The sequence below is a fragment of the Pelodiscus sinensis genome, chromosome 5 (genome assembly GCF_052426305.1).
Source record: "Pelodiscus sinensis isolate ZL-2025 chromosome 5, ASM5242630v1, whole genome shotgun sequence".
NCBI lineage: Eukaryota > Metazoa > Chordata > Testudines > Trionychidae > Pelodiscus > Pelodiscus sinensis.
In genome coordinates this window covers 69,713,845-69,730,033 of record NC_143056.1, presented here as the reverse complement: position 1 = coordinate 69,730,033, position 16,189 = coordinate 69,713,845, and the positions used below count along the sequence as shown (strand labels likewise).

The window sequence follows — 16,189 nt, the reverse complement described above, 5'->3', positions numbered from 1 at the left end:
GTGGTGGTGAATAGAAAGGGGGAGGGGGGGAAAATAAGTAATCTTTCACTTTGACTTCTTTTGTAAGCTGGAGAATCATGTTGAACGCGAATTCAATAACACGTTGCATTGGCATGTAAGGGATTTCATGTGACGGTCTCAAAGCACTTTACAAATCTTGTCAATTGCATCTTAGAACAGGGGAAATGAAGCACAAAGCAGTTGTATGACTTTTTCTCAGGGTCACCCACCAAATCAATGGCTGTGTTGGGAACTGACAACCTGTCATCTGCTCTAACCACTAGACAACCCTCCTTTTTGGAGCTTCTACTAATTTAGCCTATGAAGTCTCATATAGCTATAGCTTTCTGGGTATGAGAAGGAAACATCTGTAAAACTTGCTCCAACCTCTGCTTTCAGCCTGGATCACTCCAGCTTCCAGTCAGCTTCTCTGTCCTCATCTCTTGCTCCCATTTCCTTTGTGTCAATGTTGGAACTTAGTCATGCAGCTTGTATGTGGTCTTTGAACATGTGGCTCAGCAGCTGGTATACCAAATGGGTGGGAAATTATATATACATAAATTCTGTACCAGTTTAGTGCAAAGGTTTGAACCTTGCTCAACTTCAGATGCATGTAGTTGGTTCTTAAGGCTGCAATTGAATGTGGGATCAGATGATGTCAGTGTTAAGACACTGGTGTCCTTCCACTATTGCGAAGGAAAGGAAAAATCCCTACCACATTAGCATGGCCCTACTAAATTCATGGCCATGAAAAACATGTCCCTGACCATGAAATCTCGCCTTTTGCTTTTACTTTTTACTACACAGATGTCATGCGGGAGACCTGATTTTTCTAAATTGGGGTTGTGCACTTGGCAGGAGGGGATTAAACTAGCCCTGCAGGCTGAGAAGGCTCCACCCACGGAGTCTTATTGGGCATGCCTGAATTGCTCTGCTATAAAAGAGAGCAGCCCTGCTCATTTGGGGCTGATGGCCAGAAGGAGAGGACGTGCCTTGCCAGCTCCAGGCAAAGCCCAGTGACTGCTCAGATGCTGAGGCGCTACCACAGAGGCTGGAGACCAGACATATCTAGAGACCTGTCCGGTTCCGGACACCAGCAGTAACAGTAATACCCCAGGCACTGGAGAACTGGCAATTCATCTGTGAATAGAGACCTGAACAGGGTCTTCTTCCCAGCCCCGTGACAGGGGTCCTGACCTAAAAGGGATTTGCAGGGGGGCTGCAAGATTATTTCAAGGGGGACTGTGCTATTGCCACTCCCATGTCTGCACTGACTTCAGAGCTGAGTTGCTGGAGAGCAGCGGCATTTGGCTGGGCACTTCAGCTTTGAAGGCAGCGCCCCATCAGCAGAAGCGCAGAAGGCTGGCACTGTCATATCATGCCACCCTTACTTCTGCGTTGCTGCCTTAAGAGCTGGACAGCTGGAGAGTAGTGACTGCTGACTGAAGGCCCAGCTCATCAGGCAGCAGCGCAGAAGTAAGGATGACAATAGTATACCATGCCATCCTTACTCCTGGGCTGCTGCTGACAGTTGTGTTCTTCAGAGCTGGGCGTCCAGTCAGCAGTCTCTCCTGTTCAGCTCTGAAGGCAGTACTGATGACTGCAGTAGTGCAGAAGTAAGGGTAGCAGTACTGCAACCCTTCTATAATGACCTTGTGACCTCCTTCCCACAACTCCTTTTTGGATAAGAAACCCTATAAGGACTGAAAAATTTCAGATTTTAATAGCTGAAATCATGTAAATTTACTTTTTAAAAAATCCTGTGACTGTGAAATTGACCAAAACAGATTGTGAATTTGGTAAGGCCATACGCACTACTAGGCACTATAGAAAATGTGCCACTTTTTAGACTCAGATAAAAAAAAAGTTGGACTAGGGCATCTTAAAATTTGCTTATTATTGTCACCTCTCTTTCCACCAGCCCTAAGGATAGAAGAAAGGGCCTCATAGAATATGGGTCTGAGCTGTGTTATGTATCAACACATGGGACAATCCAGACAGAATCAGAATTGTCCCTGAAAGAAGACCAATAGGCAACAACTTCTGAAAAGTTAAATCTTTCAGTACATTTATTTAGTTATGTCTACAATTAGGTTCATTAAACAAATTCAAGTCTATACTAGCAGGGCTTAACTTGAAATAAGCTACACAAATTGAGCTATGTCAAATGAGTATCTTATTTCAAAATAGCTTATTTTGAAATAGGGAGCATCTACACAGCGCTTATTTTGAAATAGAGCACTCTTCCTCTGAGTTCCTTTACTCCTCGGACAATGAGGGTTACAGGTGTCGGAGTAAGAAGTCCTTCAGCTTGACAGTATTTTGATGCTATTTTGAAATAACTGCCTGCTGTGTAGATTTGGACTAAGTTATTTTGGAATAGTGTTGCGGTGTAGATGTACTACTCCTAGTGACTCTAGTGCAGTGGTTCCCAACCTTTTCCAGATGGGGACCCATTTTGACAATTCATAAAGACTTGGTGACCCAGGACAATTCAAAAAATGTGTGAATGGCTCCTTAAGAGCCACCTGGGAAGACACCTGGCAACCCTTTTGAAATGTAATGGCAACCCATATTTGGGTCCCGACCCATAGGTTGGGAAACCCTGCTTTAGTGTTACTAGCTGACTTGTGCAGTTCATATCATTGCAATGTGAAAATATCCCAATGGCAGTTGCATTCTATCCTGAAAGGGCAGATATAGTCAGAAAATTGCCTGGGTGGGGAGAGAAGTGCTTGCTGTGTGTATTTAGTCACATCTGCTTAGTGTAGACAACAATGGCTACGTCTAGACTGGCATGATTTTCCGCAAATGCTTTTAACTGAAAAGTTTTCCATTAAAAGCATTTGCGGAAAAGAGCATCTAGATTGGCACGGACGCTTTTCTGCAAAAGCACTTTTTGTGGAAAAGCGTCTGTGCCAATCTAGACGCGCTTTTCTGCAAAAAAGCCCCGATTGCCATTTTTGCGATCGGTGCTTTTTTGCACAAAACAAATCTGAGCTGTCTACACTGGCCCTTTTGCGCAAAAGCTTTGCTCAAAAGGACTTTTGCCCGAACGGGAGAAGCATAGTATTTCTGCAAGAAGCACTGATTTCAGACAGTAGGAAGTCAGTGTTCTTGTGGAAATTCAAGCAGCCAGTGTAGACAGCTGGCAAGTTTTATTTCTGCAAAAGCACCTGCTTTTGCGGAAAAACTTGCCAGTCAAGATACAGCTCAATGAGTTTATAACACTGTTCTGGTTAACCTTGCAGCTCGTATTATGCCAGCAGAAACTTAAACGGTGTAGCTTATTCAAAAAACGGAGATATTCCCTAACAACTTTAAGGTTGAAAAAGCATTTCATTGGAGTCCCCATTAGAACCCTCCATGTTCTTTGGAAAAATGATACTGGGACCTTCCCCCTCCCCCGCCCCCGACCAGATTTTAGCGAGCTTGGTAAGAAACCATTAGGTAATTTACTCTGTTTCCCAATGTTGTTTAATCCCTGGAGATTCACTGACACGCAACTGACTTGTCACTGCCTGCCAAATCTTAACTTTACCCCCAACAATAAAATCCCCCCTCTTTTTTTAGATTCAAGGGATCATACATATGTTCAAATATTACTCACTACAAAAACATATTAAATATTCTTCTGTATTGCAATACCTACCTATACTTTCATAAACTGGCAAAACCATCTGATCAACATATTTCTTAACACCAGCCAGATCAGTCATTTCAAAGCTGTCCACATTCTTGTGGTCCAATACCTTATTTCAATAAAAACAAAATGTACAGAAGTCTGCAACTTACCAGACCATATGGCCATATTCCTTTCAAAAATCTTTACTGCACATTTAATAAATGATATCCATGTCTGTGTACATATAGTAAATTAAAAAAGAATGAAGTTAAGGTTTTTAACTGTTCAGGTTTTCTAAAAGGTATAGAGTTGAAGTGTAAAACAGTGTTTGGGTGTTAGCCAGACTTCGCTGAAATGCACTTGCAATCTCAACTCTTTATTAAAAAAAAAAAAAAGACTTTTGTTTGGGACTAAGGCCAAGTCTACATAAAAAAATTATACTGACGTAGGTACAGGCCTGTGAAAACATTTATCTTGATTACTGTAGTTAGGTTAACCTATCTCCATTTGTATATAGTTAGAAAATTGACAGAAAAATTCTTCTGTTGACCTAGTTAATACTTCTTGGAAAGGGTTTTCCATCACTTCACCTTTCTAATGTTTTGTATAGCCCTGTAAAGATGAAAATCTCTATGAAGGTGCTGAGTACTATTATAGTTAAGAAGGTTTAATAGATATAGTCTAGATGTGATGTTTACAGGGTTCCTATTTTATTCGACAATATAGATAAAGTATGGATAAGATCAGATGAGAAATAATCAAATGAAAAAGAGTCTAACATCAGGAAATGGCAGATAAATAGTAACAAGTTTTTGAAGTGCTTATACACAAAACTAGAAGTCTAATATGACACTATATTTCACTCATCTTATTATTTAAAGGATTACATTGATAAAATAGGCATCATACAAATTTGGTGGAATTAGGACAATTAATGGGATACAGTCATACCAGGGTACCGAATATATCAGAAGTACAGAACAGGTATCATGCGGGGGGAGGAGAGGAGGGGACGGTGAATGGCACCATATGTGAAAGAAAATGTAGAATCAAATGAAGTAAAAATTTTAAATGAACCAAAATATTCCATAGAATCTCTAGGGATAGTAATTTCATGTTCTGATATGAATATAGCAGTAGGGATATATTATCGACCATCTGACCCAAGATAGTGATAGTGACTATGAAATGCTAAGGGGATTAGAGAGACTGTCAAAATAAAAAACTCAATAATAGTGGGGGATTTCAACTATCCCCGTATTGACTGGGAACATGTCACTTCAGGATGGGATGCAGAGATAAAATCTCTTGGTACTTTAAATGACTACTTCTTGAAGCAACTGTTTCTGGAACCCACAAGGGGAGAGGAAATTCTTGATAGAGTTCTAAGTAGAGTTCAGGATCTGGTCCAAAAGATAAATATAACTGGAAGTTTGAAAATAGTGACTATAATGTAATAAAATTTAACATCCCTGTGGTGGGAAAAACACCTCAGCAGCCCAACACTGTGACATTTAATTTCAGAAAGGGGACCTACACTAAAATGGGGTTAGTTAGAGTGACAAAAGTAAAATCCCTGCAAGCTGCATGGAAACTTTTCAGAAACACCATAATAGAGGCCCAACTTAAATGTATACCCCAAATTAAAAAATACAGTAAGGCTACGTGTACACTATGGGGGAGTGTGACGTAGTGGGGGTACCTGGCTGGTTTCTATGCTGCTGGCTCTGGGGGAACCCCCACTGGCTGCCGTGGGTACCACGACCCAGCAAAACAGGATGAGTCACTATGCAAACCAGTGGCCAGACACCCCCCATGGAGAGGAACAAAGGAAGGTGGAATGCTGGCTTGGCTGGGGGGCAGGGCTGGAAGTTAGTGAGTGAGTTGCTACTGTGGGGGAGCATGGAGGAGACAGCCTAGGGAGAGGAGCTGGAGTTTAGGGGCCCAGTCTCCCCCAACTCAAGGGGGCCTGAGGCATCCTAGCCCAGCTCTGGGACCAGACTACATCTGTGCTATGCTGTATCCTGGAGAGGCAATAAACTTCCTCTATTCCACTGGCTGGTGCAGTCTGTTTGTGCCATCTCGGGGTGCAGGAGACGGGGAACCCCCAACACGCCGTCACACTGGTGTCAGAAGTGGGATGCACTGCACCCCGTGGATGAAGCTCCCAGCGGCAAGCGACAAGGCGCAGTAGAAGCAAGAGCCCTGGAGCCAGGCGTGCTGGAGACAGAGCGAAGCGGTTCCTGGGAATCGTGGGGCGCTGCAGCACTAGACTGGTGAGTCTGCACAGAGGGGCCCAGCGGGCAGATGGCCTACGCCCGACTCTTGAAGACAGAGCTGGTGGGGCTGTGCAGAGAGAGGGGCTTGCCTGTGCGGAAAGCAACCAAGGCCCAGCTGATTACCCAGCTGGAAGAGAATGACCAGCCACGGGGCCAGGATCTTGTCCCCAGGGGAAGCAGCCAGACCCCACCTGAGAGTGTGTCAGGCTCAGAGAGGGGGAGGAGCGCTGGAACCCACCGGAGAGATGAGACAGCGTCTCCCGGGAGGCCTGCAAGCCGTAGCCCATCTAGGGCAGGGGCCAGCCCAGCGGAGCTGCGGCGGCTGGAGATCCAGCTGCGGATGAAGGAATTGGAAGTACAGGACAGAGAGAAGGAACGCCAGGACCGAGAGAAGGAGCGCCAGGACCGAGAGAGGCAGCGACAGCATGAGCTGGCCATGGCAGAGCGGAGAACCGGCGGGGCACCGGCTGCGCCAAGTGCGGATGAGCCCCAAGGTCCCAGGACTGCCAGACGCTTGGAGAGGCTCGTGGTGGCCCAATTGAAGGACATGGGTGACATAGACGGGTTCCTCAGTGCCTTTGAGAGGGCCTGTGGACTGCAACGGGTCCCCCCGGCTGACTGGCTGCAGGAGCTCGTCCCCACACTGAACCAGGAGGCGGCCGGAGTGCTCAGTCAGCTGGAGGACCTACAGCCAGGGGATTACAACCGAGTCAAGGAGGCCCTGCTGCACAAGTTCGGGCTGACCCCCGAGATGTACAGGAAGAAGTTCCGGGGGGTACAGAAAGGGCCACGGGAGACCTATGTGGATCTGGCCTCCCGCCTGGCGCAATACTGCCGCAAGTGGGTGTCTGGAGTCGGAGCCCAGACCGCAGAGGAGCTGCTCAAGCTGGTCATGATGGAGCAGTTCTATGAAGTGTGCCCACCCAAACTGAGGCTGTGGCTCAAGGACCGGAGACCAGAGAACCCCCAGGAGGCCGGGAGACTGGCGGATGAGTTCACGGAGAGCCGGTCCGGGTGTGAACGGGAGTCCCGGAGAGAGAGGGAACCGCGCAGAGACCGGATCTCGGCTGAGCGACGGAGGGAGTCAACTACGGGGCGAGACCAAGGAACAGGTCGTCTGCGCCCCAGAGAACCAGCCAGGGCCTGGACAGAGACAACCCAAAGCCTAACTTGCCAGCGCTGTGGGCAAAAAGGCCACAAGAGGGCTCAGTGCACCAGGTCCCAGGACCGGGGACTTTCCAGGGTTAACTGGCTGGGGCGGGAGGAAGGGCAGGCTGCCCCAGAGGCAGGGGCTGGCAGGCAAACCTCAGCTCAGAGAGAGGGGAAGGATGCTCAGTGCACCTCCCCTGGGAGGTCTGATTCTCAGGAGGCGGATTTCTCCGTGTACCGGGTGGGGGCAGGACGGCCCCTGCGGAGCGAGTGCCTCATACCCCTGGAGGTGGATGGTAGGAAGGTGACGGGCTTCTGGGACACGGGGGCGGAGGTGACTCTGGCCCGATCCGACATAGTGGCCCCGGAGCGGATACTACCCCACGCGCAGCTGACCCTGAAGGGCATAGACGGGTCCCCGTTTAAGGTGCCTGTAGCCAGGGTGCATCTGAAATGGGGGGCCAAGGAGGGCCTCAAGGAAGTGGGGGTGCACCCGCACTTGCCCACCGAGGTGCTGATGGGGAATGACCTAGAGGAGTGGCCCCATGAATCCCAGCGGGCTCTAGTCACTACCCGGAGCCAGAGCCAGCGGGGGGCTGACAACGTGGGTCCAGGGAAGGACTCCTGGCAGCGTCCTCAGGGTCCCATCCCAGTGGACACGGGGTCCAGCCAGGCTGGGACTCCGGACCTAGGCAGAGGTGGGGGACAGGTCCCGATCCCTGCCTCAGCAGCTGAATTCCAGGCTGAGGTGCAGGCAGACCCCTCCTTGCAGAGGCTGAGGGACCAGGCTGGCCTCCATGCAGCTCAGCCCCGGGGGAGAGGTGGCCAGGAGAGATTCCTGCGGGAGCGTGGGCTCCTGTTCCGTGAGTGGCTCCCCCCCAGGAAGGCGAGGGCATGGGGGGTCCAGCGGCAGCTGGTCGTCCCCCGAAAGTATCGCCTCAAGCTGCTGTATTTGGCCCACGATGTCCCCGTTGGGGGCCACCGGGGGATCCGGAGCACCCGGCTGAGGCTGCTCCAGCACTTCTATTGGCCGGGAATCTTTACAGCCGTGCAGCGGTACTGCCGGTCCTGTGACTCCTGCCAAAGGGGCGGGAAGGCCCAAGACAGGAGGAAAGCGGCTTGGGGGTCTCTACCCCAGATAGACCCTCTGGGCTTGCTGAGAGAGTTATGGGAGGGGAAGACCCCCCTGGATGGAGCATCGGGGGTGGAAGCCGCCCTGGCTGTCCAGAGAAGGCTCGCTGGGCTCATGGCCCCAGCCCGAGAGACCCTGGCCAGAGATCAAGGCCAGCGGAAGGGTGGGTGTGACCCCCGAGGACAGGCCTGGGCCAGTCGCCCTGGAGCGGGGCGGCGAGTGGACGGAGGGAAGCCAATTCATGTGGGGCCTCGCCACGGCCGGCCCGAGTCAAGGGGAGCACCCATGTCCCCGGGGCGGGTTCCCACGCAGAGGACCCGAACTTCCCTAGGTCACGAGCGGAGTGACCCTGCTCAGTTCGCTCTCGGAGGGGGGAGAACTGTGACGTAGTGGGGGTACCTGGCTGGTTTCTATGCTGCTGGCTCTGGGGGAACCCCCACTGGCTGCCGTGGGTACCACGACCCAGCAAAACAGGATGAGTCACTATGCAAACCAGTGGCCAGACACCCCCCATGGAGAGGAACAAAGGAAGGTGGAATGCTGGCTTGGCTGGGGGGCAGGGCTGGAAGTTAGTGAGTGAGTTGCTACTGTGGGGGAGCATGGAGGAGACAGCCTAGGGAGAGGAGCTGGAGTTTAGGGGCCCAGTCTCCCCCAACTCAAGGGGGCCTGAGGCATCCTAGCCCAGCTCTGGGACCAGACTACATCTGTGCTATGCTGTATCCTGGAGAGGCAATAAACTTCCTCTATTCCACTGGCTGGTGCAGTCTGTTTGTGCCATCTCGGGGTGCAGGAGACGGGGAACCCCCAACACGCCGTCACAGGGAGGCATAAGGATCTTGAGCAAAAAGGAAACATCCACACTGCTTGTTATTGTGCAAAAACCCCTTGTGCAAAAACAGATTGGAAGAGATTATGCAAATAAAGTGGGAGAAAATGCGAATCTGCGCTTCATTTGCATTACCTCTTCCGGCAAAAGCCGTAGTGTAGACGTAGCCTGAGAGAACCAAAAAAGTGCTACAGTGTCTTAACAACCAAGTAAAAGAAGCACGTTCGAAAGACAATATGCAAATGTGGTGCTAATTTGCATACATTCTTCCGATCGCTTTTTCGACAGCAGTTTTTTCTACACATCTTCTGTATTAATACAATCCCGTGTAGAAACTGTTACCAGCAATATGTCTATAGGGAGTCCAACAACCATTGCTATCCTGCCAGTGCAAATTCCCCTAGTACCACACATAGCAGCACCATGTCTGCAGAGTCATAGTAATGTCATGTTGTCACACACAGTGATTTCATTCCTTTCAGAAATAAAATCATTTCAGGGATTTTATGCTTTAGGTTTAATAAGGATAAAATTCATTTCACCTAAATAAAGCCCAAGTATTCAGGCTCTGTGCAGGCAAGGTGAAATTCATCCCCAGTTTAAGATGGCTGTATAATCTCCTGCACGCCACAGCTGCTACTCTCGCCTGTGTGTGGGCTACTCGAGCCAGTGGACCTGTGATGAAAATGTGGATCTGCAGCTTTTCCCCAGCCCACCCTCAAATTGCCCTCTTGCATCCCTACTGCATATTCTGGCATGGATCGCTGTGTGACTGCTGAGCTGGCAAGCCTTCTTCCCCTCTCGCAGCTTCTAGACAGTGGAAGGCTTTGTGCTAGCCCCCCTCACCAGGGACAGGTTTCACTCTAAACCCAGACTTTCACTAGCAGTGCAATCTGCTACGAGGGTGGAAAGGCTTGATCCAATAATGTTCACCTTCTTTCTATAAGTTAGGGGTGGGGAGCCTTTTTTGGGTTGGGGGCCACTGACCCACAGAAAAATCAGTCAAGGGCTGCATGCAAGTGAAAACCAAGAAACAACCCCCTCCAAAAACAACCCCCAAAACAAATAAAAAATCCAAATCCTCACTGACGTGGCCCTCGATGGAGAAGGGGAAAGACACTTTGCATGTTCCCCTCGCACTCCAGAGCCTCAGGGAGAACAGCCTAGTAAATTTTGTAGGTTTATCCAGGCAAGCTGGGGGCCATATCCAGCCTCCAGGCCTTAGGTTCTACACCCCTGTTATAAGCCAAGGCCAGATAGTTTTCTTTTCCCAGTACTACTTTGTTTGGGGTTTTCTGGATATGCTACTGAAAATATCAGATCACACATCTATGATAATTATCCAGAGCATTCAAGAGTTTCAGACTTCAAAAGATTTCCTCAAACTTGCATCTCTTCTTTCTATTATATTTCCTGCTTCCTTCTTTTAACCAAAATCTTCTCTTTTCTTATGCAAAGAGAGTCAAATTTAGCCTTGCTGGGAATCGTTGCAACACCCACTGACTTCAAAGGAGCTGTACATACTAATCCAGGACTGAATTTTCCCTTTTCTTAAAGTAGTAATAATTCCTAGAAATCAGCAAATTATTGTCTATCGTAAGTCAGAACAATCACTTACATTAAACACAGGCAAATGTGGCTTTGACTTTTACTAGACATAGGTCAACAGACAAGTCCTGTGAAGGTTCTGCAGTCTATTCCAATGCAATTCAAGTCAGGATAGTAATTTTTGTGGCATGTAACACAGACATATGTCCAGTTAAACATTTAACTGGAAGGAGGGATAGCTCAGTGGTTTGAGCATTAGCCTGCTAGACCCATGGTTGTGAGTTTAATCCTTGAGGGGGCTGTTTAGGGATCTGGGGAAAATCTGTCATGGATGGCACTTGGTCCTGTTGCAAGGGCAGGGGACTGGACTCAATGACCTCTTAAGGTCCCTTCTAGCTCTATGAGATAGGTAACTATCTAAAGATAACTAATAACTACCTTGTATAATATTTCAAAAAAAACACTGTATGCAGACTCAGCACAATCTCCAATGCAGATATCAGTGTTTTGAGATAATGATGTAAGGTGCTTATTGGGTATGTCAAATAGCCCAAATTGCACTGATGTAGAATTTCACCTTCAACAACATTGTGTAGTTGATTAGGTGCAGTTAGGATGGGGTTAATGTCTTCCTTCTGAAGTATCAGGATGCTGGGGCTCATTGGAACTTGCTATACAGCACCCAACCATTCATCTATCTTCCTTTAGTATTTCAGAACTCTCAGTTAAGCTCTCTGCAGGTGTAACATCACTGACTGAAGTGGAGCTCTGCCAGCAGATAATTTGGCCCATGTCCTCACAAGTCATGGTTGGGATCTTCAAAAGAGCCTATGGGAGGCAGCGAGGCACCCAACTCCCCCAGGCTTAGTAGTGCATATGGAATTCCCTGATGCCCAAATCAATCTCTTCCCATTTGACAGGCATTCTTGAAGAGCCCAGTGGACAATTAAACTGCAAGGATCGTTCCATAAGGCTAACTTGTTTTGCTTCCTTAGGGATTTTTTCAGATGACATAGCAGTATACTATATGCACATCAAATTCTATATTACACAAAGTCAAATTAGATACAAATGTTTAACAGTCAGAGGGATTAACCATTTGAACAAAACCACCAAGGGAAGTGGTAGATTCTCTCTCTCTCTTTATGTCTTCAACTCAACATTGGGTGCCTTTCTGGAAGACAAGCTTTATAGGAGTAAGTCATTGGGCTCAATGCAGGGAAAAGAGGGTGAAATGTAATGATCTCTGCTCAACAAGAGTTCAGAGTAGATGATTTAGTGGTCTCTTCTAGCCCTAAGCAGGTTTTCATATATTCATAGAACTATATGGAGCCTTCTATGCCACCAGCACAGAAGCTGTGCATTATCAGGGAGAAACAGCAGATGACCATTAGTGGCAGGGACTATTGGCTTTGGAGGGAGTTGCACATAACATCAGAAAAAGTTTTAAACACAAAGGAATTTGACCCTTTTGAGATGATGATGGTAGAGAGATTTTGACTCAGGAATTTTTACTTAAGTGCCAGAGTATTGCTGCCCTCAGTATCAGTTTATCACAACCCTCAGTGCCACTAGGGTTGCTATTCTTTATGCAGGATTAACAAAGTGGCTATCTCTCCACAGTGTTATTTAATATAATACAATTATATTGATCTAGAGGAGAATCCCAGCATGCATTGCTAGTGGTATTTATAGGAAGCATGTTACCCTTTGTGAGATGCTGCCATTTCTAAGATGGAAAAAACCAAGTGTTTAAGAATACACAAAAAGCTACACAACAGTTTAGCACAGAAGAAAAGAATGTTCAACTGAAGTTGCAGGAGGAATGTTAGGCAGGCAGCATGTAGCTACCCACATTAAAATTTAGCCATGATTTTTAATGCTGCTACTCTAGCTCTTCTGAACTGGCCAGGCTGGACACCATTGCTGCAAATGGTATGTGGTCTAGGAGAGCTGACGTGTCCTGGAATCTAAATGGATGCCAGTATAGAGTAGGAGTATGTTGCACTTGAACCTCTGTACTATAGGTGTCCCTAGTCTGGGAACACCCATGATATGGAGGAGGAAGCTGCTCTGCCTGCTGCAGAGCTGCTTCCCTGGTGACGGTTGCAAAACTACGTTGCCACATCCTCATCCAATCCCACACAGACACCACAGCACTTTTCTGGGCCTGGCAAAATCTTTAATCCTTCATACCATGTTTCCCAGGATATGCGGGATTAAAAAGATTCCATAAATTGTGCTCTAGCCAGGAAAGACTCTGGACTGGAATAGTAGGGGATGCTGTAGGTCAGGATTAACCAGAACTGGCACAGCTATACTGAAGCCTGAGAATGGTGCGGGTTAGGATAATGGTATATTCCTAGTGCTTAGTGGTATCTGTGAGCTGGAATAAAAATGATTACAGGCAGAGTTTTCTAAGTGCCATATCGTTTACCCAGAGTAGGTGAAAGTAAAATTTCTCTGTATTAGGGTTTTGTTTTTTTAATTGAAGTAACCACTCAGCTAACTGCCTAGCTTCCAGAGAGATGCCATCTTTACAGAACATGAACCAGATAGCAGAGTTTTGTCATGTGGGTGGCATCTGCCTCTTCCCATTCCAAACTACTGAACATTTTGGCTGGTTCTTATAAGATCATTGAATAAGCCAAAGTTAAAAGAGTCTAATGAAATGATCATGCATGTCTTGTGCATTCTCACAAAGAATCACAGGAAACTTCTTGGTGCAAAGGACTTCCTGATTACAATTTCAAGAACAGTGGTAATGATTATATATTGGTATTGTGCCAGCAGCATGCAGAGCATCATTCATGAATATCAAACTTGGAAAGAACATTTAAAATCAAGTTTTACATCTCTCAAAGATGAGAGGAATAAACAAACATAAGAAAGCCTAATTCATGGGATATCCCAGGCCCCCAAAAAGGCAAATACTCCACTTCCGCTGGCTGATCTTTTCTGACTTTAGTTCCCCTCTACTGACACCTCTGCCCCACCACCCATCACCTCTCCCTTTTGCTAGGCGTTGAAGTGCACAGAATCTGGCATTCATGTTGTGTCATTAGTAGGCCTATAGGAAGTAGTGGAAAATGATGCAATTAGTGCATTATCCCCCTCTTTGACACACCAAGCACATCATTTCTTTGACATCCCTGTGCGTTACCAGACTCCACTGGGCCAGAGGCTCCTATTCATTACCTGATAGGGGACTGGGATGAATGGCTGCCTTTCCAGGTCAGCAGAAGGGACACGCCAGTCTTTGTTTACTTGGGTCAGATGTACTTTGAGTTTCACGTGTTTCTGTAATTAGTTCTACATTGTTTGTACAGCATGCAGTGCATCAGTAGCAATTGACAATTGAATAATACGCTGGCTTTAAACATAACTGTGTAAACCAGATTTGCCTAACTGCTTACAGATAAATCCAACTTCTGCTGAACAGACCAAGTTGGCCAGAGACTATCCATTCTGAAATGAACTGCTGGCTCATTCACTGCCTGGATATGGACTTGACTATATTTTCCGTTCCCCCACAGAAACACACACAAATGAACCTGACTATCACAAAGGGTCAGAAATAGTGTTCGATCTAATTTGACACAAAATACTAGCTTTGCAAAGCCCAACCTTTACTGAAGTGTGCTACAGAATAGATACCTTGCATGGTTTTCAGCATGGGGGATTTTACTTTGCCTCAGACTTCCTCCAAGTGCAAGGGGCAAGAAGCAGGGCTGAGGATTGAAGCCCCAATCAGATTTTCAGACAGAAAGGACACATTATAGGACCAGGTATAGGGACAAATTGCCTTGGGGAAGGCATAGCTCACCACCCATTTACTATCTTCTGTAAGAACATACTGTTCCCCACCCCTCTGCAATGACTGGACTTTATAAAGGCTCAAGAATTAGGGTTTGAGGAAAATACCGGGGTGTGCTTATTGTACCTTTGATTGCTAGATCACCTGATGCTCCCACTAGCTCCTGAACCCTACATGGAGGTTTCTAGGCCATCACAAGCAGGTGAACTGGAAATGTTCCTCCATCACCCTTCAGTGTCAGGCAAACCTTCCCGCAGTGTGCCCGCACAGGACAACTGGAGAGTGCAACCGGTCATAAACCAAAGAAACAGCCTCTCCTTTGCGGGAGCTGGGAGAGCGGTGCACAAGCAGCATTCCCGGGGCACAGGGAAGGGACTGGCTAGGGCACTGCTGGTGTGGCTGATCCCAGCTGTTGCGAGTGACAGAGGTGAGGCGATGGAGGTGCACGGTGCTTTGCACCCGCGTGTGCCTCTCCGTGATTCGCGCTGCTCGTCCCTCGGAAGCCCCGCCGCTGGAACCCAAACATGCAGCCGCAGGGGGCAAGCCGAGCAGCCCGCTGCCCCCTTCCGCGCAGGGGGAGCAGCAGAGGAGGGGAGGGGGGCACACCCACCTCTCGCTGTCATTGGCTCTCGCCCAGCGCCGCTCCGCTGTGATGGGCGCCTCCCCCAGTCAGTCCTGCCTGGCCCCGCCCAGGCAGCGTCTTTATAACGGGGATCCCAATGGCCCGGGCTGAGGCACTCGACCTGGCGCCGCTGGACGGGGTAGAGCTGGGCTGCCCGAGTGCGCCGCACGCCCCGGTAGGGCACGGAGCTGCCTCCTGCCTCCGGCTTCTCCGGGCGCCTCTTGTCCCGCAGGCTGACGGCAGCAGCGAGTTGCAGCCCGGCCAGCCGCGAGGGGGTGTCTCGTGTCTGGACCCCCACCCCCACCCAAGTGGCGATGCGGCTCTGCAGAGCCTGGTGCAGCCTCCTCCCTCCCCAGCTGCTCCTGGGGCTGCTGCTGGCGCAGCTGCCTCAGGTCGGGAGCCACAGGGCGACCGGGCCCCGGGTAAGTGCGAGACTCCTGCATTCTCCGCGCCCGGGCAGGTCCTTAGCCAGGTGCCCCCGCCTCCCGCACTGACCCCTCAGGCTTGCCCGGGACGCTGCGGGCTCTTGTGCACTCGGCGGCCCGGAGCCTCGCTCGCGGTCCTGCGGTGCTTCTGGCTGCTTTGGTTATGTCTCCCCCCCGCCCCCCCCCGGGACGCGCACACCTCGCTATTTGATACGTACGCTGGAGCCGGTTGTCTGCCTCCCATCCCAGAGTGGCTCCCCAATGGGCGCCGGAGCGTCGCTCGTGGGCTTACTCCGGCCCTGCTGGGCTTGAGCCATCACTGCCTCCAGGGGCATCTGACCCGTTGCCAGCCCATTGACCCCGACTGCAAACCCGGCGTGAGACGGAAACTACATGAAGCCAGGGGATGCAGCAGGCGGCTCTCCTCCCCTACTCTTCCTCCCCACCCCCCTAGTGCCAGTACCTGTGGCTGCCTCTGGAGTTCTGCTTCACAGGCGGGGAGAGACTCCGGCAGTGCACTCATATAGTTAGCTGTTTGGAAGATCCCTAAAATCAAGAGCCCAGGTGCACACATCCCCCAGTGATACAAAAGAGGGGACAAAGTTAACGTGCTTTATTTTTATATTGCTAGCTTTGTGTTTAATAGGATCACTTGGTTCCCAGACCATAGCTTTGGGACTTTCCCTGTTAGGCTTCCAAGTAGGGATTAAATGAATCCCTTCTAGATGCCTTCAGCCTTCACGATTTCTCCCCTTAAGATTCTAGT

The 16,189-nt window shown here is 48.9% G+C and overlaps 1 protein-coding gene across 3 annotated transcripts in view; it reads left to right on the top strand.

Annotated features, from left to right (window-relative positions):
* The first annotated feature begins 15,173 nt into the window (after positions 1 to 15,173).
* SMOC1 (SPARC related modular calcium binding 1) overlaps positions 15,174 to 16,189 on the top strand; it is a 180,511-nt gene continuing 179,495 nt past the window's right edge. For 2 of the 3 annotated variants that reach the window (XM_075927324.2, XM_075927323.2), the window contains exon 1: positions 15,174 to 15,420. In XM_075927324.2, coding sequence (XP_075783439.1) covers positions 15,313 to 15,420 — 108 coding nt within the window. In that variant the 5' untranslated portion in view covers positions 15,174 to 15,312. The remainder of the gene's footprint in view (positions 15,421 to 16,189) is intronic. The other variant, XM_075927325.2, reaches the window with a different exon arrangement.